Source organism: Sus scrofa, chromosome 11 (genome assembly GCF_054392235.1).
Source record: "Sus scrofa isolate SSC_HxYL_T2T_F1_AM1 chromosome 11, Sscrofa_HxYL_maternal_Yorkshire_Landrace_v2.0, whole genome shotgun sequence".
Taxonomy (NCBI): Eukaryota; Metazoa; Chordata; class Mammalia; order Artiodactyla; family Suidae; genus Sus; species Sus scrofa.
In genome coordinates this window covers 1,515,744-1,538,531 of record NC_139393.1, presented here as the reverse complement: position 1 = coordinate 1,538,531, position 22,788 = coordinate 1,515,744, and the positions used below count along the sequence as shown (strand labels likewise).

The 22,788-nt window shown below is 49.5% G+C and overlaps 1 protein-coding gene across 6 annotated transcripts in view; it reads left to right on the top strand.

The window, feature by feature from the left end:
- The window catches only part of CRYL1 (crystallin lambda 1), an 80,661-nt gene that overhangs the window by 37,104 nt on the left and 20,769 nt on the right, over nt 1-22,788 (top strand). For 5 of the 6 annotated variants that reach the window (XR_014818869.1, NM_213881.1, XM_084981137.1 and 2 more), the window contains 1 exon segment: nt 19,648-19,809. Coding sequence is in view for 4 of the 6 variants with exons in the window: in NM_213881.1 (NP_999046.1) it covers nt 19,648-19,809 (162 nt within the window). In the remaining 2 variants the exon portion in view is untranslated. 6 annotated transcript variants of the gene reach the window in all.

Here is a 22,788-nt window from a genome sequence, read left to right as displayed (position 1 = left end):
AACGCCAGGTCTGACCTCACCTGCCACCTACACCACAGCTCATGGCAATGCCAGATCCTTAACCCACTGAGCGAGACCAGGGATCGAACCTGCATCTTCATAGATATGGGTTGGGTTCGTTTCCACCGAGGCACAATGCAAACTCCCACGGTGTCTGTTTCTTTAATAGCTTTTTTAAAGGGCAAGATTGAACACCTTTTTTTTTTGCCTGCACCTGTGGCATATGGAAGTTCCCAGGCCAGGGACGGAATCACAGTCGCAGCTTCGACCTATGCCACAGCTGTAGCAACACCAGATCCTTAGTCCACTGCACTGAGTTGGGGATTGAACCTGTACCACGCAGGCAGAGCCTGATCCTGAACCTGCTACACCATGGCAGGAGTTCCCTGAAGACATTTTTAAAAGGGGCTTTTGCGAGATTTGCACTGTGACTGGGGTTGTAACTGCCGGCAGGATGGGTGCTCGTGGCTACTCTGGCAAGAAGTGCTCCCCGGGTCCAGAGCTGCCCGCCCCGTGTGGTCTCCACAGGCCCCGTGTGGCCCTGGAGTGCTTGGCATGTGCTGGTCAAAACTGACCCGAGGATGGAGTTGCCACCGTGGCTCAGCAGTAAATTAACCCGACCAGCATCCATGAGGACGCAGGGTTGGATCCCTGGGCTCACTCACTGGGTTGAGGATCCCGCATGGCTGTGGCTGTGGTGTGGGCCAGTGGCTGCAGCTCCGATTGGACCCCTGGCCCAGGAACCTCCATATGCCACGGATGCGGCCCTGAAAAGACAACAACAACAACAAAAATTTAAAAACTGACACAAGGAGTTCCCACTGTGGCACAGTGGTAATGAAACTGACTAAGAGCCATCAGGACATGGGTTCAATCTCTGGCCTCGCTCACCGGGTTAAGGATTCAGCATTGCTGTGAGCTGTGGTGTAGGCCAGCAGCTACAACTGTGACTTGACCTCTAGCCTGGGAACTTCCATATGCCGCAGGTATGGCCCTAAAGACAAACACACAAACAAACCAAAAAACCTGACACAAATGCATAATCCCCACTGGGTTTCAAGGACTTACTAAGGAAAAAAGAAAAGAATGTAAACCATATCAGCAATTTTTAGTACCGATTATGTGCTGAAGTGGTGTTTGGGTATATACGGAGTTAAAGCAAATACAACAGCAAAGCCAAAGCCGCCTGTGTCTCTTAAGGTGCGTACGGGAAAGCAACTCACGCAGCGCTTCTGCTGGACAGCTGGCCTAGAGTGCACAGCCCCTCACCCTGAACTGGGCCCGTCCCTCCATCCTGGTCCCCGCGTTCCCCAGGGCAGGGCCTGCCCTTTTGGTTACTGTTTACAGGGAAGCAACCCCTCGTGCTCCTGACCTTTGCACCCTGGATCAAGCCTCTGCCCGGAGCAGTGCAGTGTGGTCCTGAAAGCGCATTTGCTTTCAAACCTCTGGGCATATATTTGAGTGAATTACCCATGAATGTGGTATAAGATGTGTTAATGAAGATGCTGCTGATTGTAAGACACCTTCGAACGTCAGAAACATTAAGGCTTAATGGTAACAAACCTGACTAGTATCCATCCATCAGTAGGCTAAGGATCCAGTGTTGCCATGAGCTGTGGTGGAGGCCGGCAGCTGCAGCTCCGATTCGACCCCTAGCCGGGGAACTTCCATATGCCATGGGAGGGGCTCAAAAAAAAAAAAAAAAAAAAAGAAAGAAACATTACAGAAAAACATGTGCAGACTCAATAGATGACACGGAGTATTATCCAACCTTCAACCTATCTGGCGTTTTGAGTGTCTTCCTCTAGTTAGTCAATGAATAAATCAAAATGTTCTGTAGCGTTGCAAAGACCTTGAGACTCAGTGTCCATGAGGTTGAGGAGTCTGGCTTCAGAGGCGGGGATGACAGGCCCTGTAGCCATCCAGCTGTCATGACAGCCAAGCGCGCCTCTGAATTACACAAGCTCCTCTGTCAGCACCTGAGCGGCACCAGGCAAAGTGGGCTCATCCTTCAGTCATCTTGGCGGGGGGGGGGCTCCCCATTTACAGACCAAGGACCCCACTGACCGGGGCTGTATGTGCAGAAGCAGTAGGTCAGGATTTACCCCCTTGTATCACACTGCATTTCTGCACCAACAGCGGATGTGAGACTCCTGGTTTGGGTGGTGCCATAGGCTGCAGTGATGGATCTGCCATCGTCAGCCTGGGATTGGGGGAACGCTGCATTTCGTGGGAACTCATTTCCACATCAGTTATTCTCATGAACTTAGAACATTCAGAGCACTAAGTCCCGGGAGGGAAATTGGGAGGTGAAGGGACGCGAGCCGGGGTAAGCACAAATCTCTACTCAGGGTGGCAGCGATGAGTGTTACGAGTGCGGGGGGCTGGGCTGGGCTGGAGGAGGTGGGGGGTGGGCTGCGAGGTACAGATGCTCTCCTGAGGAAACAGAACTTGTGTGCGTGATGAGAATCTCCGCCTTTTCATTAAGCCTCTGAGGAATATGGTAAACCCTACAGATTAATTTGAACCGTCTTCAGAACCAGCAGCTAACGGATCCTATGCTGATTCAGCTCATTGGTTCCATTCATTTAGAGCAGGAATGGGACAAATCTTGCAGGGCCTGGCTGGTGACATCAAGAGGGACGCTTAGGTGGGCAGCAGAGACCCGACACCCCTTCCACAGGGAAAAGGTGGCACTCGGCCCCAGGATGGACACTTGGAACTGGCCAGCCCTTCTGACCGTTCACATTAACCAAGCAAGGGAGAAGGTGGAATTTTTGTTTCTGATTTCAATTTAATTTTCTTTCTGATGTGAAATCTTGGCTCAGATTTTCTTAATCACACTGTGGTTACAGGTGAACTCTGGTTACAGTCTGACCTAAGCACTGATTCTGATTCTCTGCCGTCACAGTTCCTTTGGAGAATCTTCATGCATGTTTTCTTCTCACTGTTGTTCTACTTCCTTCAAAGAGGGGGTTTCTCCAGGGCTGGTGGATATGCATCTAACACTGCTGTTTCAGCGGTGACGTGGTGTTGGAGTTCTAGATTCAGTCTTTGTGACAAAAACACATCTTAGGGAGGAGGAGGAGGGCTAAGATTTATGCCCCTCAACGCAGATGTAACAATCCTTAACAAGTCAAAAAAAAAAACAAAAAACAAAAACAACACACCATGACCAAGTGGGATTTATCACAGGTATGCAAGGCTGGTTTAGTCCTTGAAAGTTACTATAACTCTTTACAATGCATTGTTACCGTTTCTGCTTTGGATGGTCACTTATATTTTTGAGCAGCTAAAAACAAAACAGTTCTGGAAACATTTATCCATTTCCAGTATACTTCATTTCTTTATTTAGGTTCAGTTTTCTGTCTGGATAGTTTTTTCCTTTTGCCTCTAGACTTTCCTTTAAATTTTATTCCTGTTCATAGATTAATTAGGTTGGCTGGGAATGAATTCCCCAAGTTAGTGTTTTTTTAAGAAAAGGTTTGGTTTCTTCTTCTTCTTCATTTTTTTTTTTTTTTTTTTTTTGTCTTTTTGCCATTTCTAGGGCCGCTCCTGTGGCACATGGAGGTTCCCAGGCTAGGGGTCTAATCAGAGCTACAGCCGCTGGCCTACACCACGGCCACAGCAACTCGGGATCCGAGCCACGTCTGCGACCTACACCACAGCTCACGGCAACACCGGATCCCCAACCCACTGAGCAAGGCCAGGGACCAAACCTGCAACCTCATGGTTCCTAGTCAGATCCGTTAGCCACTGCACCATGATGTGAACTCCGGTTTCTTCATTTTTTAAAGATTTTTTTAACTGGGTACAGAACTCTGAGTTGACAGGTTTTTTTCTTTTAGCACTTAATGTCACTCAATTACTTTCATTTTTTTAAAAGATTTTTATTTTTTCCGTTATACTTGGTTTACAAGTGTTCTGTCAATTTTCTACTGTACAGCAAAGTGACCCAGTCACACAGACATATATACATTCTTTTTCTTATATTATCCTCCAACATGTTCCATCATAAGTGACTAGAATTATTTTCCAGTGCTATACAGCACGATCTCATTGCTTATCCATTCCAAATGCAATAGTTTACATCTATTAAGCCCAAATTTCCAGTCCATCCCACTCCCTCCCCTCCCCCTTGGCATCCACAAGTCTGTTCTGTAAGTCCATGAGTTTCTTTTTTGTGGAAAGGTTTCTTTGTGCCATATATTAGATTCCAGATATAAGTGATATCATATGGTATTTGTCTTTCTCTTTCTAACTTATTTCACTTAGTATCAGAGTCTCTAGTTCCATCCATTTGCTGCAAATGGCATTATTTTGTTCTTTTTCTGGCTGAGTAGTATTCCATTGTGTATATGTACCGCATCTTCCTAATCCAATCATCTGTCAATGGACATTTAGGTTGCTTCCATGTCTTGGCTACTGCGAATAGTGCTGCAATGAACATGCAGGTGCATGTGTTTTTTCAAGGAAAGATTTGTCCAGATAGATGCCAAGGAGTGGCACTCCTGGGTCATATAGTAGTTCTATGTATGGTTTTCAAAGACACCTCCGTACTGTTCTCCATAGTGGTTGTACCAATTTACATTCCCACCAACAATGGAGGAAGGAAGGCTCCCTTTTCTCCACCCCCCCCCCCAGCCTTTGTTATTCGTGGACTTATTAATGATGGCCATTCTGACTGGTGTGAGGTATCTCACAGTAGTTCTGATTTGCGTTTCTCTGATAATCAGTGATGTTGAGCACTTTTTCATGGGCATGTTGGCCATCTGTATATCTTCTTTGAAGAAATGTCCATTCAGGTCTTTTGCCCTTTTTTCAATTTTTAAAAAATTTTTATTTATTTTCCTGTTGAGTTGTGTAATTGTTTGTATATTTTAGAGATTAAGCCCTTGTCATTTGTATACTTTGCAACGATTTTCTCCCATTCTGTAAAGTTGTCTTTTTGGGTTTTTTTATGGTTTATTTTTGTTTTTATTTCTGTTGCCTTGGGAGACTGACCTGAGAAAACATTTGTTAGGCTGATGTCAGAGAATGTTTTGCCTATGTTCTCTTCCAGGAGTTTGATGGTGTCCTATCTTATATTTAAGTCTTTCAGCCATTTCGAGTTTATTTCTGTGCCTGGTGTGAGGGCGTGTTCCAGTTTCACTGATTTACATGCAGCGTCCAGTTTTCCCAGCACCACGTGCTGAAGAGATTGTCTTTTTCCCATTTTATATTCTTGCCTCCCTTGTCGAAGGTTAACTGACCAGAGGTGTCCGGGTTTATTTCTGGGTTGTCTGTTCTGTTCCATTGGTCTGTCTGTCTTTGGCACCAGGACCACACTGTCTTGATGACTGTGGCTTTGTAATAGTGCCTGAGGTCTGGGAGAGTTATGCCTCCTGCTTGGTGTTTGTTCCTCAGGACTGCTTCGGCAATTCTGGGTCTTTTGCGGTTCCATATAAATATTTGGATTGTTTGTTCTAGTTCTGTGAAAAATGTCCTAAGTATTTGACAGGCATTGCATTGAATCTGTAGATTGCTTTGGGTACTATGGCCATTATTACAATATTACTTTTTCCCACCCATGAACATGGCAAATCTTTCCATTTCTTTGCATCCTCTCTAATTTCCTTGGGTAATGTTTTATAGTTCTCAGCACATAAGTCTTTCACCTCTTCAGTCAGGTTTATTCCCAGGCAGTTAATTTTTTGGGGTGTGATTTTAAAAGGTATTGTGTTTTTGTATTCCTTTTCGAGTAGTTCATTGTTAGTTTACAAAAATGCGGCCAATCTCTGAATGTTAATCCTGCTACTTTACTTAATTCATTGATCAGTTCGAGTAGTTTTTGTGTGGAGTCCTTAGGGTTTTCTATATATAGTATCATGTCACCTGCATACAGTGACGCTTTCACCTCTTCTCTTCCAGTGTGGATGCCTTTTATTTCTTCTGTTTGTCTGACTGCCATGGCTAGGACTTCCAATACTGTGTTGAGTAAAAGTGGTGAGAGTGGGCATTCTTGTCTTGTTCCAGATTTTAGTGGGAAGACTTTCAGCTTGTCTCCATTGAGTAGTATATTTGCTGTGGGTCTGTCATAAATGGCTTTGATTATGTTAAGGTATGTTCCCTCTATACCCACTTTGGTAAGCATTTTTTATCATGAATGGATGTTGGACTTTGTCAAATGCTTTTTGTGCATCTATTGAGATGATCATGTGGTTTTTGACTTTTCTTGTGTTAATGTGGTGTATGATTTTTTTATATGTTGCTGGATTCAGTTGGCTAAAATTTTGTTGAGAATTTTTGCATCTATATTCATCAAAGATATTGGCCTATAGTTTTCTTTTTTTGGTGGTATCTTTGTCTGGTCTTGGTATTAGGGTGATGGTGCCTTCACAGAATGTCTTTGGGAGTGTCCTTCTTCTTCAACCTTTTGGAAAAGTTTGAGGAGAATGGGGATAAGTTCCTCTTTGTGTGTCTGGCAGAATTCGCCTGTGAAGCCATCTGCGGCTGGACTTTTGTTTGTAGGGAGTGTTTTTATGACATGTGCAATTTCATTTCTAGTGATTGGTCTGTTCAGTTGATCTGTTTCTTCTTGATTTAGTCTTGGCAGGCTGTAAGGCTCTAGAAAGGGGTCCATTTCTTCTAGGTTTCAAATTTGTTGGCATATAATTGTTCATAGTATTCTCTTATGGTTTTTTGTATTTCCGCAGTATCCGTTGTGATTTCTCCTTTTTCATTTATTTTGTTTGAGTTTTCCTCTCCTCTTCTTGGTCTGGCCATAGGTTTGTCAATTTTGTTTACCCTTTTCAAAGAACCAGCTCTTGGTTTTATTGATTTTTTTTTCTGTTGTTTTTTTTTTTTTTTTTTTTTTTTTTTTTTTTTTTTTTTTTTTTTTTTTTTTTTTTTTTTTTTTTTTTTTTTTGTCTTTTTTTGTTGTTGTTGTTGTTGTTGTTGTTGCTATTTCTTGGGCCGCTCCCGCGGCATATGGAGGTTCCCAGGCTAGGGGTCGAATCGGAGCTGCAGCCACCGGCCTACGCCAGAGCCACAGCAACGCGGGATCCGAGCCGCGTCTGCAACCTACACCACAGCTCACGGCAACGCCGGATCATTAACCCACTGAGCAAGGGCAGGGACCGAACCCGCAACCTTATGGTTCCTAGTCGGATTCGTTAACCACTGCGCCATGACGGGAACTCCTCTGTTGTTTTTTGAATCTGTTTTATTAGCTACTTTCCATCTTCTATGATCTCTAAAAAAAAATCTTGCCATCCTTTTGTTCTTATGTCTATTGAAACTCTTTTCTCGACTGCCTTTGATATTTCTCTTGTCTTCCACATTTAGTAATGTGAATATAATATACCTCGTGTGTGGGTCTGGGGTAAAGAGGGGGTATTTATCCTGCATTGGATTTTCTGAGCTTCCTGCCTATGTGATTTGGTGACTTTCGTTGGTTTGGGAATATTCTCATGCATTGTCTCTTTGAAATCTCCCCTCTGCCCCATTCCCTGTCTCTAGAAATTTTGGGATTTCAATCACACAGGTTAGACCATTGGATATTTCTCCTACAGATCGTGGATGCCCTACCTGCTCTTCTCACTCTTTTTTGCTCTTTGTTTTTCACTGCGGACAGTTTCCAGAGTAATCTGTACGTTCACGGATTCTTTCCCCACTGTGAGTCTACTGATGACGGTCAGAGGATTCCTCATCTTTGCTCCTTGTTTTTCCCTTTGAGCATTCTCTCTGACACGCTCTGACACTTTGTTTCTCTGCTGAAATTACTGTATGATGTTGTCCACATTTTTCTTTAGAGCCTTTAAGATACTAATCATGGTTTTTTTGTTGTTTTGTCTTTTGTGTTTTGAGGGCCACACCAGCCGCATATGGAGGTTCCCAGGCTAGGGGTCTAATCGGAGCTGAAGCCTCTCGCCTATACCACGGCCACAGCAACGCCAGATCTGAGCCGCATCTGTGACCTACACCATAGCTTACAGCAACGCCAGATCCTTAACCCACTGAATTAGGCCAGGGATCGAACCCAAAACCTCACGGTTCCTAGTTGGATTTGTTTCCACGGCACCATGACAGGAACTCCAGGTTTTTTTTGTTTTGGGGTCTTTTTTTTTCCCCTTGCTTTTTAGGGCTGCACCCAAGGCATGTGGAAGTTCCCAGGCTAGGGGTCTAATCGGAGCTACAGCTGCTGGCCTACACCACAACATGGGATCTGAGCCACGTCTGCAACCTACACCTCTACTCCCCGGCAACGCCGGATCCTTAAGCCACTGAGCAAGGCCAGGTATCGAACCTGCATCCTCATGGATCCGGATCGGGTTCAGTAACTGCTGAGCCACAAAGGGAAATCCCAATCATACTTCTCTTAGGTTCAGTGTCAGGCTGTACCACCCGCTGAATCTGGTCTGATGATCCCTTTGTCTCTAGGGAGGGAGCTTTTTCATGTGTTCACTTTTTTTTTCTCTTCTCGAAAGACCGACATCTCCAGTAGGACAGGGGCTTTGTGCCTGGACTTGGCACGCCTTTGCTTCTGGAGGTTTGTCCTGTGGGGATTTGAGTTAATCTAGTTAGAAGGTAGGCAAGCTTTAAAGGTTTGCGAAGTGCTGTCGTCGTGCTTGGGGCATGCAGGTTTCGGGTTCCTTCAGCAAAGCCCTTTGATGTCTCTAAGAGGAGGACTGCTGGCCAGAGAGGTTTTCCCCTCTCAATACGTTCTCCACCCTGGGCTTTCAGTCTTCCCTTTGCACAGCCCTCAGGGAGGATCTCTTTCCATGCTCCCGCTCCGTCTCTTCCCAGGAGGATTCTTCTGTTACCTGCTACTTCATACGTGCGGGTCTGGGGAAGGGTCCTTCCTTGGGGTTCCGGCCAAGCCTGCGTCTTCGGCAAGCGCCGTGTCCCTGGGGCTTGGGGGTGGGACCTGCTCAGGGCTCCTGGCTCTCCCACGGTAGGGGGCCCAGCATCCATTCCTGTGCCTCCCCCAGGGCAAGGGGTTTATTTCAGTTCCCGTCCCCCAACTACAGTGGGTTTATTTCAGGGCAGTTGTTTGTGCCTTTGTCTCCAGTCACTTCAGTGAATTACCGTCTTATGTGTATCACTCGCAGAGGGAGTCAGGACGTCCAACTGCAGCTGATCCTGGCTGTTTCCCTTAGGTTTTCCTTGTTGACATGTGAACTTCCGACGTCTGGGAGTGGCCCTGAGCATTGGAAAATCCGCGCGCCCCACTGCGTCCTTGTCGGATTGTCTGTCGGCTCTTGCGCACTGGGACAAATACCGTAAATCTGTGCTCAGCCCCAGAAGCTGTTGTAAGAGGAACAGAAGAATTCAGCAGGAGATTAAATCTTTTCGGCATACGGGCAGATTAACCGAAAGGACTGCTGAAAATTTAAGAACTAAATTATAAGATGGTCTTTTCACAAGACAAAAACCTCTTTCTTTTTAGCACTTGCTAAGCAATATATGTATATATATATTTTTTTCCTTTTACAGCCAAATCTGTGGCAGTTGGAAGTTCCTGGGCCAGGGGTAGAATTGGAGCTGCAGCTGCAACCTACACGGCAGCTTGTGGCAACAGCAGATCCTTAACCCACTGAGCGAGGCCAGGGATCGAATCTGCACCCTCACAGGTGCTAGTTGGATTCTTAACCTACTGAGCCACAACAGAAACTCTGCAATATTACAATGCTGAAAGTTTTAATGTCACAGGAGTACCAAGGAGTTTTCCCGACACTGTTGCTGGATTAAACAGTGGGCAGATGTGCGAACATCATTAACCAGCTCCTTAGTCCTGTCTTGGAGCTGGTTTCAGAGGTCTCTCGCCAAGACGTTCAGGCAGTGGTGAGACACACCCAGCTGGGCCGCACTGCCAAAGCACGGGGTACACCTGGGGAGCTGGTCTGCATGGCACGTGCCGCTGGGCGGGATGAGGACCAGGCCTCCTGCTTGGGGCTCTCACTGTCCTCACATCCTGGATGCACATGAAGACGGCGTCTTGTTGGTTGAGGAAGGAAAGGAGAAACTAGCCGGGCCAGCGAGTCAACTGATGACTAGCCGGGTGACAAAAGCTGGGAACAGCTCATCCTCAGCCTGAGCGCTCTGTTCTTAAAATAGAACCCATCTTTGAATTTAAGGTGGTGACTCAGGGCTTTAGAAGATTTTTTAAATCAGGAAGGATGGCAAGTTTGTTAATCCAGAGGCTCTGAGTAAATGCAAGGCTTTGGTGGGTACGCAGTCTCATCACCTGCTCTGCCAGATGAGCTTTGCCCTGACTAGAGCCTTTATTTTGGGACGAGTTGGTGTTGGAGAAACCCTTGAAAATCTTCAGTGGGGAGGGAGCTTTTCCTCTCTCAGACGAGGGCTTTAGGACTGGCAGAGAATTTTCGTTGATCCGGTCCTTATTTCGTTTCCTCTGAGCGCGAGACACTGTCGTGAAAAGCTGAGGCTCTGGTTGGGGTCCTCTTCCTCCCGAGCTTCCCTGGAGGGAGGCCAGGCGGGGGCGTCTAGTGTAGCCGTGGACTGAGATGAGGGGAGGCCTGTGAAGACTGGTCACCCTTCCGCCCAGGGAAGAGCCCCGGAGGGGTCTGAACTGCCAGCCTGGGCAGTTCCCGGCCTGAAGTGCTGATTCTCCTCACGGCCGAGTCTCCCAAAAGCTCGGCTTGGCCCTCCAACCACGCTGTCTGTGCTCCTGAAAAAGCAGCTGCCTTGAGGGGGAGAGGGAGTCCAGCGTTGGGCTTGGGTCTGGTTCCCCTCTGACCTATCGGCCCTGCTTTTCCTCACTGCTTTGGCTGCTCTCCAATAACTTCAAATTGATGCTTGAAAGAATATATTTTCAGGGTGTTTTTTACGTTGTTCTCAGCAGGAGGCCTTGTCCCAACAATCTAGTTCTCGCCATGGCCAAAGGGGAACACTCTCAGCAGGTTGGCTGTATAACCTCAGGGGTGCACAGCGCTGGGCCCTGGGAAGGGGTGATAAGTAGGACCTTTGGGAGGCCACAGAATGTTCTGATGTTCCTTCTGTTAGCATGCGTGGCTTTTCCTCCCAGTCATTCCACTCAGGAGCCCTTCTGGATGCAGCAGTATTCGGAATCAGACCAGACCCCGCTGGGAGCGTCTGCTGGTGCCCAGGGTGCAGGGACGGGCGTGGCCTGCTGGCGAGCTGCTGCCTGCTGCTGTCACCACACGGTGCCCGCGCTCTTAGAGCTACGTGCGTCTGGGTCTGTCCTCCCCAGCAGTACTGGTGCTTCTTGAAAAGCCGGGACTCGGTCTTCCTGGTCTGTTTCCTGGCAAAGTTCCTGGCATAGACTAGCTTCTCCACAGAGCTGTGTCTAGGTTCTGAGTGCTGTCAGTCAAAAGCCTGTATCTTCCCAAGGCCACCTCGGTGGATCCACTTCTAGATTGCAGAGTATCTCTAGGCCAGGACACAAACACCTAAGCCGAGACAGGCTTTGGTGGGATGTGCTTTGTGTTTTGTTTTTTTGTCTTTTTGTCTCTTCTAGGGCCGCTTCCTCGGCATGTGGAGGTTCCCAGGTCAGGGGTCCAATCGGAGCTGCAGCCGCCGGCCTACGCCAGAGCCACAGCAACACGGGATCTGAGCCGCATCTGCGACCGACACCACAGCTCACGGCAACGCCGGATCCCTGACCCACTGAGCAAGGCCAGGGACTGAACCCTCAACCTCATGGTCCCTGGTCGGATTCATACCACTGAGCCAGGACGGGAACTCTGGCATGTGCTTTATACTGTAAATTAGATGGGAGTCATCGCCTTGGATGCAGGCGAAGGAATGTCTTCTCCTGAACAGCACTGGAAGTTGTGCCTACAGTGGAGAACTATTAGGAGCCTGGCCAGCAGCCGAATGAATGGAAGGAGCATCCGTTCCATTCGCAGTGGTAACGGGGGTCCTGCTCGTGGGCCAGCAGAGCAGCTGAGAGGTCTGTTCACCCTCAGACAAACACCCGGACTTTAATGAGGCATCAGTTTAGGTCAGGGAAATGCATAGCGAGAGCACAGAATTTTAGTCCCTGGAAGGGGGCAGTCTGTTTTGAACACATAGGTCCAGGAATGGCTAAGATTGCCCCACGGGCTGCCTGGACCCGGGAAATGCCTTGTATTTGTTCTTCAGCCCACTTTAGCTATTTCTCTAAAGTAATACGATAGAGGGCAGTTCAGACGTAGCCACTGAGGCTGTATTAAGTGACTGCTGCATCACAGAATGTCACTCCCTAGTTCATTCACTGATTCAACAAATGTCTACTGACTGCCTTCTCTGTGTCAGATGCTGTCCCTGGAGTTGGAGATACAGCAATAATCAAAAATAAAAATTCCTTAAACCAGCTATAATGAAAAAAAACATTATATATTAAAAAAAATTCCTGCTCTCAGACAGCTTTCGCCTTTGAATTCTATTTTCCGATACCAATGTTTCTTTTTTTTTTGCCTTTTCTAGGGCCGCTCCCGCAGCATGTGCAGGTTCCCAGGCTAGGGGTCGAAATCGGAGCTGTAGCCACCAGCCTACGCCAGAGCCACAGCAACACGGGATCCAAGCCACGTCTGCAGCCTACACCACAGCTCACGGCAACACTGGATCCTCAACCCACTGAGCAAGGCCAGGGATCGAACCCGCAACCTCATTGTTCCTAGTCGGAGTCCTTAACCACTGCGCCATGACAGGAACTCCACCAATGTTTCTTTAGCATAACTTTTTCTTTTTTTTCTCTGTTTAGGGCCGCATCTGTACTATATGTAAGTTCCCAGACTAGAGGTCGAATCTGAGCTTCAGCTGCCGGCCTAACCACAGCCACAGCAACGCTGGATCTGAGCTGCATCTGCAACCTACAGCACAGTTCAACGCAACACCAGATCCTTAACCCACTGAGCAAGGGCAGGGATTGTACCCTCGTCCTCATGGACACTAGTCAGGTTTGGTACCACTGAGCCATGATGGGAACTCCAGTATTTCATTTTGACCATGAACGAGGTGGAAGTTAATGTTCCATTTTCCAAGGGTATTAAGTAATTTTGGGGTGTGATTTCTGTTCTAAGTGCATTGTAGTTAGAGAAAATGGCTCGTGGACCGTGAGTCCTCTGGGTCACTGAAACCTCGCCGTGATGCAGACGCTGGCAGTGTTAATACACACGCGTCTGTGTGGAAAGGATGCAGATTGCCAGCAGCTGGATGCAAGGATCTGTATCCGGGAGATCAAGCTTGTTAACGGCGGTATTGATTTCGTCCGTGTGTTTCCTGAATTTTTTAATGCTTTCTTATAATAACTGAGAGAGGGTGCTGAAGCGTCATATCCTGGGGGGTTTGTCTGATTCTCCTTCGGGACCTGTCAGTTTTTGCCTTTCTCTACGGCATGCTGGGTCCTTTCCTTGGCTCTGTCTTAACTTTCTCTTCAGCTGTATTTATCCTATTGCTTCACTTATTCAGTAACTTTAGTTTTAATTCCAATTTCTAGATATTCTAGTTAGTGCTTTTCCAAATCGTCCAGGTCCTTCTGGGTTTGGTTCCTTGCTTTTTTTTTTTTTTTTTTTTTTTTTTGTCTTTTTGTCTTTTTGCCATTTCTTGGGCTACTCCCGCGGCATATGGAGGTTCCCAGGCCAAGGGTCGAATCGGAGCCATCGCCACTGGCCTACGCCAGAGCCACAGCAACGTGGGATCCAAGCCACGTCTGTGACCTACACCACAGCTCACAGCAACGCCGAATCCTTAACCCACTAAGCGAGGCCAGGGATCGAACCTGCAACCTCATGGTTCCTAGTCGGATTCGTTAACCACTGCGCCAAGACGGGAACTCCCCTTGCTTATAATTTAAGCAGACTCATTTTACCAGACTCCTCTATTTTTCAGTTACGTGAGGTTCTGGTCTTGTTCCGTCCAGGGGGCCTCGTGTTTGCAGTCTGTGGGCATGAGTTTCTGTAACCCGAACCTGGGGCCAGCGAGGCCTCTTCAGCAGCTCTCCCCCCAGAGCTGACCGTGTCTCCTGGTGTCAGCACCAGCCTGGAAGCCACATCTGCGTAACCCTCTCGGCTTGCGAGCATCCACCACGTGTGCCGTGTGACTTGGAACCCCAGACCTGGCCGAACTTCCGGCTTAGGAATACGAATTCACGGCTGCGTTTATCGCTCCGTCATTCAGACCGTCTCCCTCTCTCCTCCCTCGGCAGGTGGCTGTCTTCCGGTGTAAGTTCACTGCACGTGTAGCCGTGTGAGGGTCTCCGCTGTATCGCAGGGGTCTGGGCAGCTCCTCGGGTCATGGGGCCTCTCGCTCAGCGCCTCCCAAGGGCGTCTGCCTGCTGTCCCCACCAACAGCAGCAGGTCCCTCTCACTCGCGGGCTGGCCGCCGTGGCTTGCAGCTTCCTCCACTGGTGTGCCTGTGGTTTTCCTGACATGCCTGAGAGCCCAGCTATTCATTTCGAAGGACGACTTCTTTTATACGGAGTGATCCAGTTGTGGCGGGAGGACCCCGAGGTCTCCTAGTCCATCACGTGACCCAGAGCAGGCGTCGCCAGCAGTTGATGGAAGAAATGTGTATCTGCTCACACATTCTCTTTGGCTTGCAGAAAACTGAGCGTACATGTGCCTGTCTACCTTTGTTTTCAGAGTGATACACATTTCCTTTCTTTTTTAACAGTTGTGGTGCCAATTCGGGAAATCCGATGAGGCCTGTTAACGTCTACTGATGTCAGCTCAGTTTTCAGTAAACTAACACACCAGCCAATGAATAAGCACATGCACACACACACTTATATTAACTACCTTTCTGAATTCATCCGCTGTCGTTTCTGACCAGGCGGGGGACTGTCAGGACTGCTGGAGAACTGAGCCTGGGCGACTACCTCGGCTGTGTGGGGCCTGGCCCTGCAGGTCACAGGAGCAGGCAGCCCACTCCCGTCCCCGAGCACACCACGGCTGGGAGGGGAAGACTCGTATTTAGGGACATGTCTCTACTATGGCACCTGGCAAGAGGCACGTGGCTTGGGGGCTCTCTGAGTGTTTTGTGGGACAGGAAGGGGCAATCATAACACCCAGAGATTCGTGTGTGACCCCGTGAGCATATACTCATGCTGTTTAGAAATGCTATGCAGTTACACGCTAATTTCAGGCTTAAGAGAAAAAATATATATACATATAAACATATACAGTTCTTCTCTTAATGCTAGTCGGGTTCACTAACCGCTGAGCCATGACGGCAATTCCAAGAGAAATATTTTAAATTAAGTATCCTTCTTGTCAAGTGTTTTAACTCAATTGGAATTAAGTGACTTCCTAAAAGGTGCAAAGAAGAACCACTGGAATGAGGATGGAAGAGACACTTCACTGGAGGCAACTGAGGCCTCTGCCTCCGTCTCCCTCCGTTCCCTGCGGTTCCCTGAGAAAGGACTGCTGCTTACAGCAGACGAGGTGATCCTGCAACCTCGACACCAAATCCCCAGGAAGTCGTCTTCCTCAACACGTCTGCGCAGCTCTTGCTCTGGAAAGGTCTCTCTTGACTGGGTCTCATTTGTAGCGGAGTATTGTAAACTCTGTTTAGGATTTGTAGTAGAAACTTCAGTTTGATTTTTAAGGGAAATTATGAGCTTCTGGTTGGGCACAGTGCGGTTATTGCTGTCGGATTGAACACGTGTACCCTCTTTTAATGGAGACCGTTTCTTCAAGAGCAACACGGTTGGTCTTTTTTTTTTTTTTTTTTTGATGTCTACCCCTTGAGAAGTCTAGTCATAACAGTCTATTGATTTGATAGATTTTTTTTCCTTTTCTTTTTTTCTTAGGATTGTGCCTGCGGCATATGGGAGTTCCCGGGAGTTCTCCTTGTGGCTCAGAGGTTAATGAAGCCAACTAGTATCCATGAGGACATGGGTTCGATCCCTGGCCTCGCTCAGTGGGTTAAGGATCTGGCGTTGCCGTGAGCTGCGACGTAGGTTGCAGACTCGACTCGGATCTGGCGTTGCTGTGGCTGTGGTGTAGGCCCGCAGCGCAGCTCCAATTCAGCCCCTAGCTTGGGAACTTCCATATACCATGGGTGTGGCCCTTAAAAAAAAAAAAAAAGACATATGGAAGATCCCAGGCAAATCTGAGCTGCACCTGCTGGCCTACACCACAGCCACAGCAACACTGGATCCGAGCCACGTCTACAACTTACACCACACCTTGCGGCAACACCAGATCCTAACCCACTAAGTGAGGCCAGGGATCAAACCCGCATCTTCGTGGATTCTCGTTGGGCTTTTAACCCACTGGGCCGCAATGGGAACTCCAGAGTTGATGGGTTTTAAAGAGACTGTGCTCTTAGAAGAAACAGTGAAAAGAAACTGGTAGTGACAATTAAGCAGGTTGAAGCAAGAGACTGGATGAGTGCTGAGAGGCAGAACTCTCAGTACTGATCACGTTCCTTTCCACGTCGGGAAGGAGCTTCCCTCTGCCAGGGCTGCAAGAGAATTTTAATTTCCTTTCCTTGGTATGCCCTGCTTGCTAAAATTGGCCAACAGAACTTCTTTGCATAGAAAATGAAATATACGAAGTACTGAAGTCTTCTAGTTGAGGTTTTCTGTACTTATGGAGAAGACAGTGAAGAGTCCTTCCAGCTATTTCGCATCAGCAAATCTGGATTTTCTAGCAGCAGGACACTGATCTAAAATGCCTGAACTGATTTTTAAAACATCAATGACACGTCATTTTCCCCGTGAAAATATTTGTTTTGGAAAATGCACACTGTAGCACAGCTGGTGGGTAACCTCCAAAGGCGCGCTGTCCCCCGGCACCCTGCCTTCTGGCCACACTACTTTTGCCAAACCGTCCTGCTGGGCCGGGTGCTGTCACCGTTACCTTTTACTGATAAGAAAACACCAAAACATAGAGATGATTTACTGTTTAAAATAGACGTAAATGAGAGGATGAAAAGTTAGACCTATATATAAGACCACCATTGTCTTGTGATTTTTTTTTTTCTCTTTTGGCCAGGCCCACAGCATGTGGAAGTTCCAGAGCCCAGGACTGAACCCGAGCCACAGCAGTGACAATGCCAGATCCTTAACTCACTGAGCCACTGGGGAAACTCCCAATTGTAAGAACGGACTGGAGGAGTTCCCATCGTGGCGCGGTGGTTAATGAATCCGATTAGGAACCATGAGGTTGCGGGTTTGATCCCTGGTCTTGCTCAGTGGGTTAAGGATCCGGCGTTGCCCTGAGCTGTGGTGTAGGCTGTAGACACAGCTCGGATCCCAAGTTGCTGTGGCTCTGGTGTAGGCCGGGGGCTACAGCTCCGACTGGACCCCTTACCTGGGAACCTCCATATGCCTCAGGAGTGGCCCTAGAAAAGGCAAAAAAAAAGACAAAAAAAGAACGGACGGGGAAAAGGGGTGTTTAAACACAAGCCCACCTTTCAAGCAGCCAGTGCTGCTGCTGGCGCGTAAGCTCCTTCTGATGTGCCGTTGGCAGCTGTGTCGCCTGGAAAGTTACTTAGCCCTCCTTGCCACGACTCTTGTCAGAACCCAAGCTAGTGGTTGTGCAGGAGACTATCACAGGGGTTATGAGCTCGCCCAGCTCAAAAAACCCACCAACAAGTAACAGCCATTGCTTCGAAAACGCTATCAGAGTTGAAGCGAAGCCAAGCTAGGCAGTGGGGGACTTTTCGAGAACATCTCACATCTGGAGGCTTTCCCTCTCCCGGCCGTACTACTGAGGTTCAGGGCGAGCGGTGCAGGGCCCCTGCTTCCCTCCTCGGGAGGAGAGCGACCTCTCAGCTTTGTGATCCACGCAGGTGATGCGTGTCCTGGGGAAGGGTGTGGAGACCCCCTTTCTCAGCCGAGCAAGGAGATGCACTCCAGGCCGGACATGCCACCCTGGCCCGGCACAGGGCACACAACTGGGTCACAGCTAACAACAACAACACAAAACTTCAGGCAAATACGCCGGTAAAACCCTTACATAATTGCAGCGGGTTTGGGTTTCTCCGATTCAAGTGTTCTTGCCTCTCAGATAATCAGACGATCTGAAGAAAGGCATAGAATTTCAGGGGAGGAGCTGCAGGGCAGGCTGACAATAGGGCTATTCACGGGGCTCTTTCATTAGCTTAAACAGGATCTGCCTCCTGCGTCTCTCCGGCTGTACCACAAGGCTCCATTTAAACGCAGCCCAACTTGCAGACCTCACCGATCCAGGAATTACTCAATGCAACCAGCCAGCTACTGTAGCTTTCCCCCTTTGATAAGGCGATTTGACACAATGGGCTTCACAGTTCTTAAATGACTCCGTTTTTCCCCCTGTCTTTGAGATGTGGGGCTTATGTGACCTTTTGTTCTGAAGAAAATTTCACATGGTTTGACGATATTTTACAAAAGTATAAACAAACGCAATACGGACTCTCCACGCTTAGAGCAAAACTTCTGGCATCCTGCTGTCGATGGCAGAGACACGCCACCACAGTCACACCACTACTTTCACGATGTCAGGTACCGTTAAAGCTGCAAGTATTTTAGTTTGCGGGAGACTAAGAAAATCACTGGCACTGCGTCTGCGCTGCACTCCGACATGGTCACCTGCCGGGGTTGGTGCCGCTTCCACCGCCTCAGCGCTGATGGCCACCGCGGCCAGCGCCTGGCAGGGGAGGGGCGGGGACCTGCCCTCGGAGTGGGAGCCCTTGAGGGCGGGTTGGGTAGCAAACCAGCAGCGAGGGTAGCGGCGGCCCGCTCCGCCGTCCGCGGCCCACCCCTGGGCTCTGCCCCCGCGGGCCCCCGCTCTGCATCACGCCTCAGAACAGTGGGTCTCAGAGTTTAGGGAACGGAAGTCACCACAATGCCCGACAAAAAGGCAGATCCCTGGACCCGACCCCAGAGAGGCTGACTCCGTAGGTCTGGGCCTGAGAATGTGCATCTTTACCCAGCAGCCCTTGATTCTGTCTCAGACCCTCGTAAGAACCACTATCCCCGTTTGCCAAGCTCACAGGCCCCCTGGGTGGCATGAGTGACCCTTGGGCGGTGGCAGCGAGTGTCCCCCTTGTCCCGATTCCACCCACAGCAGGGCAGTGCCCGCCAGAAGTGCGTGTTGCCAGGGACTTGCCTCGGCTGTGGGCCGGTGCTGGGCTGTTGAAACTCCATCGTAATGGGAATTCCTGGGCCGCTGTTGTCTACAGCATTTCACCCAAATTTGTTTCTCTACCCGCCTCCCTTACCCCTATTAAAGTAGATTTAGATTTTCAGAAACAAATGTCTTTTTAAAAGGATTTCCAACTAGGAATGGATTCTCCTGAAGCCTTTCGGGCATTAGGGGTGGAGCACGTTTGTTCAGTCCCCGAAGTTCCCTGAGGACAAGCTGATGTGCTGATCAGGACAGTAAGGGGTGACGGCCACCGCAGATGCTCAGAGCACTCTGCCTGCAGGGCTGCTGTGTGTTCCTTCTGTGGGCTCCACCCCCACACACCTGGAGGACTTTTTTATTTTGAGAATGTTCAGACTGACACAAAACTAGAAAACACAAGGCCACACATGCAGCCCTCTGCTGGCAGAGTTATCAAGATTCGTGGTGTTTTTTGGCAGTTTTTGGTTCTGTTCTTCGATTCTGCTGGTGGTTTTCTGACGGGCTGACCTCTCGGCGGTGACTCAGACACGAGATGCTCTGCTTGGGGCCTGAGCGCAGCAGTAACTGGACGATGTGTCCTTTTCAGGAATGTGTTCCGGAAAACCTAGAACTGAAGCAGCAGCTTTTTGCTCAGCTGGATCAAATCGTCGATGGTAACGTGGTCCTGAGCAGCTCCAGCTCCTGCCTCCTGCCATCCAAGCTGTTTGCTGGCCTGGTGCACGTGCGGCAGTGCCTTGTGGCGCATCCTGTAAGTGTGTCAAGCCTGAGGATCGAGCGAAGCCCGTTTGGGTTGGGGGAGCAATATGTTTCGACTAATCTGCTAGTACTTTTAAACTGCTTTATTGAGCTGTAGTTCACACATCACTCCACTTGCACGATTCAGTGCATTTTTGAAGCATTTTATCCAAATATTCCTTGAATTCTATCTTGTACCTCATGTATCACGGGACAGAATGAGCAAGACTTGCAGACTCTTGCCCTCACGTGAAAGCCAGCTAAACAAACAATTTCCGCGCCGAGGCTGCTGCATTAACCAGAAGTCCAGACTGAGCGGGACTGGTGCAGGAAGGTCACCTGTCCTGCGTGGGTGCCCAACCTCAGTTCAGAACAGAGTCACGGGTGCTGACGTGCAGTCTGGATCTCACTCAAGACCCTAGAGCAGCCCCTGTGCCTTACCCGCTCCCTCTGGGTCCTGCCCCCAGGCACTGTCACCGACTGGGCCAGCTTACTACCAGGGGTGTGCTGACAGTTGTACTGGACCTTGAGTCCCTGCTGGCACGCAGGCGCTCAGTACATCCTCTTGAAATTCTCGTGTTACTGTCGGGAACAGGGACCCAGGGGTCCTCGGATGGGTGTCTGAGTACCGAGTGGAGCTCTGCACTTGCAAACACGACCCCCACCTTAGAATCCCGAGACGATCAGAGGTTAAGGCTGAGAAGGGGCTACGTGGAGGAGCTGGGGCCAGGCCGGGTAGGACCTGGCTGGGCTGGTGGCGGAGGCCAGGAAGGGGCATGAGCAGAGACTCTGGTCCACAAACAAGCAAAGGGCGTGCAGAATGGCCGGGAGACCTGCCTGACCAGAAGCCTCACGCCTGGGGAGCAGGACACGGGTGGGAGGCTTGGCAATGCCTGGGTGCTGGAGAATAGTGAGCATCCCTGGAGCATCGCGGCTGGCTTGGTACCGAGCGGCGTCCAGGGGTGTGGAGTGGGCTTTTGGGGGTCCTTTCAATACTGAGGATGGCTCAGAAAGGCAGGCAACTCCTTCACAGAGCCTGTGGCAGGACTGCAAGCACGTGGAGCGCCGAGCGCCTAGGGAGGCTGGGGCCCTGGAATTGAGAGCAGGGAAACTCTTCCTTCTGAGCAGGAAGAGGGGAGGGGCCGTGAAGACGGGGGGCGGGGGGTCAGAGACACCTGCTAGGTGTGAAGTGCTGTAAAGAGGGACAGCCTGGTCCCTCCCCACCCCACACCCCGTCCACATGACAGGACAGCTCTGCATGTCCTCACTCTGCAGTGACAGAAAGTTAAGAAACATCCTTATGACATAAGCAGACTCAGACGCAGAGAACAGAGAGCAGGAGAAGCGAGCATTCGGTCCCCACTCGATACAGGCGAGGTCAGCGCCAAGGCGTCCTTTACGGACGCATCCAAACACCGCGTCCCACGAAGCGCATCATGTTTCTGCTTCTCTGACACGCACGTGGCCTACAAACAGGCCTCCTGGAAACGCAGGCCACTTACTAGATTGTTCCTTGGTTGCTTCAGTGAGAGGTGTGGGCCTCTTGGTCAAGAGCGTCCTTCTTTTTTTTTTTGGTCTTTTTGTCTTTTTAGGGCCGCACCTGCAGCATATGGAGGTTCCCAGGCTAGGGGTCGAATCAGAGCTGTAGCCGCCAGCCTACACCACAGCTCACGGCAACACTGGATCCTTAACCCGGAGCGAGGCCAGGGATTGAACCCGCATCCTCCTGGATGCCACTTGGATTCCTAACCCGCTGAGACACAACAGGAAGTCCCGCTTCTCCCAGGTCCTAAGAGCATGTTGCTCAGGCTTTTGCTCAGACCCGCAGCTGAGGCCCCCGCCTGAGGCCCCCACCCGCTGTCCCTGGCAGAGAGAACGGCGTGTCAGGAGCCAGCTCTTCTCCTTCTCTGTGGAGCCGCTTACTTGGGTATCTGGTTTTCCCTCGTCCCCTCCTCTCACGCCTTAAGGGGCACCTGCGTAATCTTCCGGATCCTTCTCTGAGCCTGAGCTAGGGACTGGCTGCTGTGACACAGGACTGAGGTGTCAGGAGTTTCATCCCACAGGTAGGCTGTATGCTGGTGGGATGCCCCAGGGAGGGTGTCCGGGGCACAGTCACCAACATGGAGCAGGAGCTGAGCGCCACGCGAGAACTCAGCATCCTGCTCGGAGCTGACAGGCCTCCCAGGCACGTGGGAATGAGCACAGAGGGAGACCGACGACAGGGGCAGCCTGGGAGCGCCTGAGCTTCGGAGCACAGCCGGAGGAGGACAGAGCGGGAGCTCGCAAGGTCTACATACTGATCCTTTTCACTGCTCTAATCTGCTTTTGCTCCCACGAGGCTTACAACACTGAAGAGATCTTAAGCCCCACAGCCCTGCCTTATAGTTTAAAAAAAAAAAGTTCATCTAGGACAGACACACATTTCTTAGAATTCTGACCTTTTAAAAAGACCAGAGGTTAAATCTTTGTGTGTGTGTGTGTGTGTGTGTGTGTGTGTGTTCTTAGGGCTGTACCCACGACATACGGAGGTTCCCAGGTTAGGGGTCCAATCGGAGCGACAGCTGCTGGCCTATGTCACAGCCACAGCCACAGCCACGCAGGATCTGAGACATGTCTGCAACCTACACTACAGCTCACAGCAACACCAGATCCTTAACCCACTGAGCAAGGCCAGGGATTGAACCCTCATCCTCATGGATGCTGGTCAGGTTCATTAACTGCTAAGCCATGACGGGAACTCCGAGGTTAAACATTTTCAAAAGAATTCAGGGATTACAGGCAGAAGACAAGTGATTCAACTAAGCCAATGATGTATCATTTATTTGAAACAAATGCCATCCTCTCTTGTTTTCTAAGAGTGCTGAGACAGCGTGACCAGGACAGGCTGAGAGCAGAGGAAAACCTCTGAAGCATCTCCCCCGCAGTCCTAGAAGAAATACATTCCCTTTTCTGTAGACGTCATTTTAAAAATGGACACTTCTTATAGCTATTT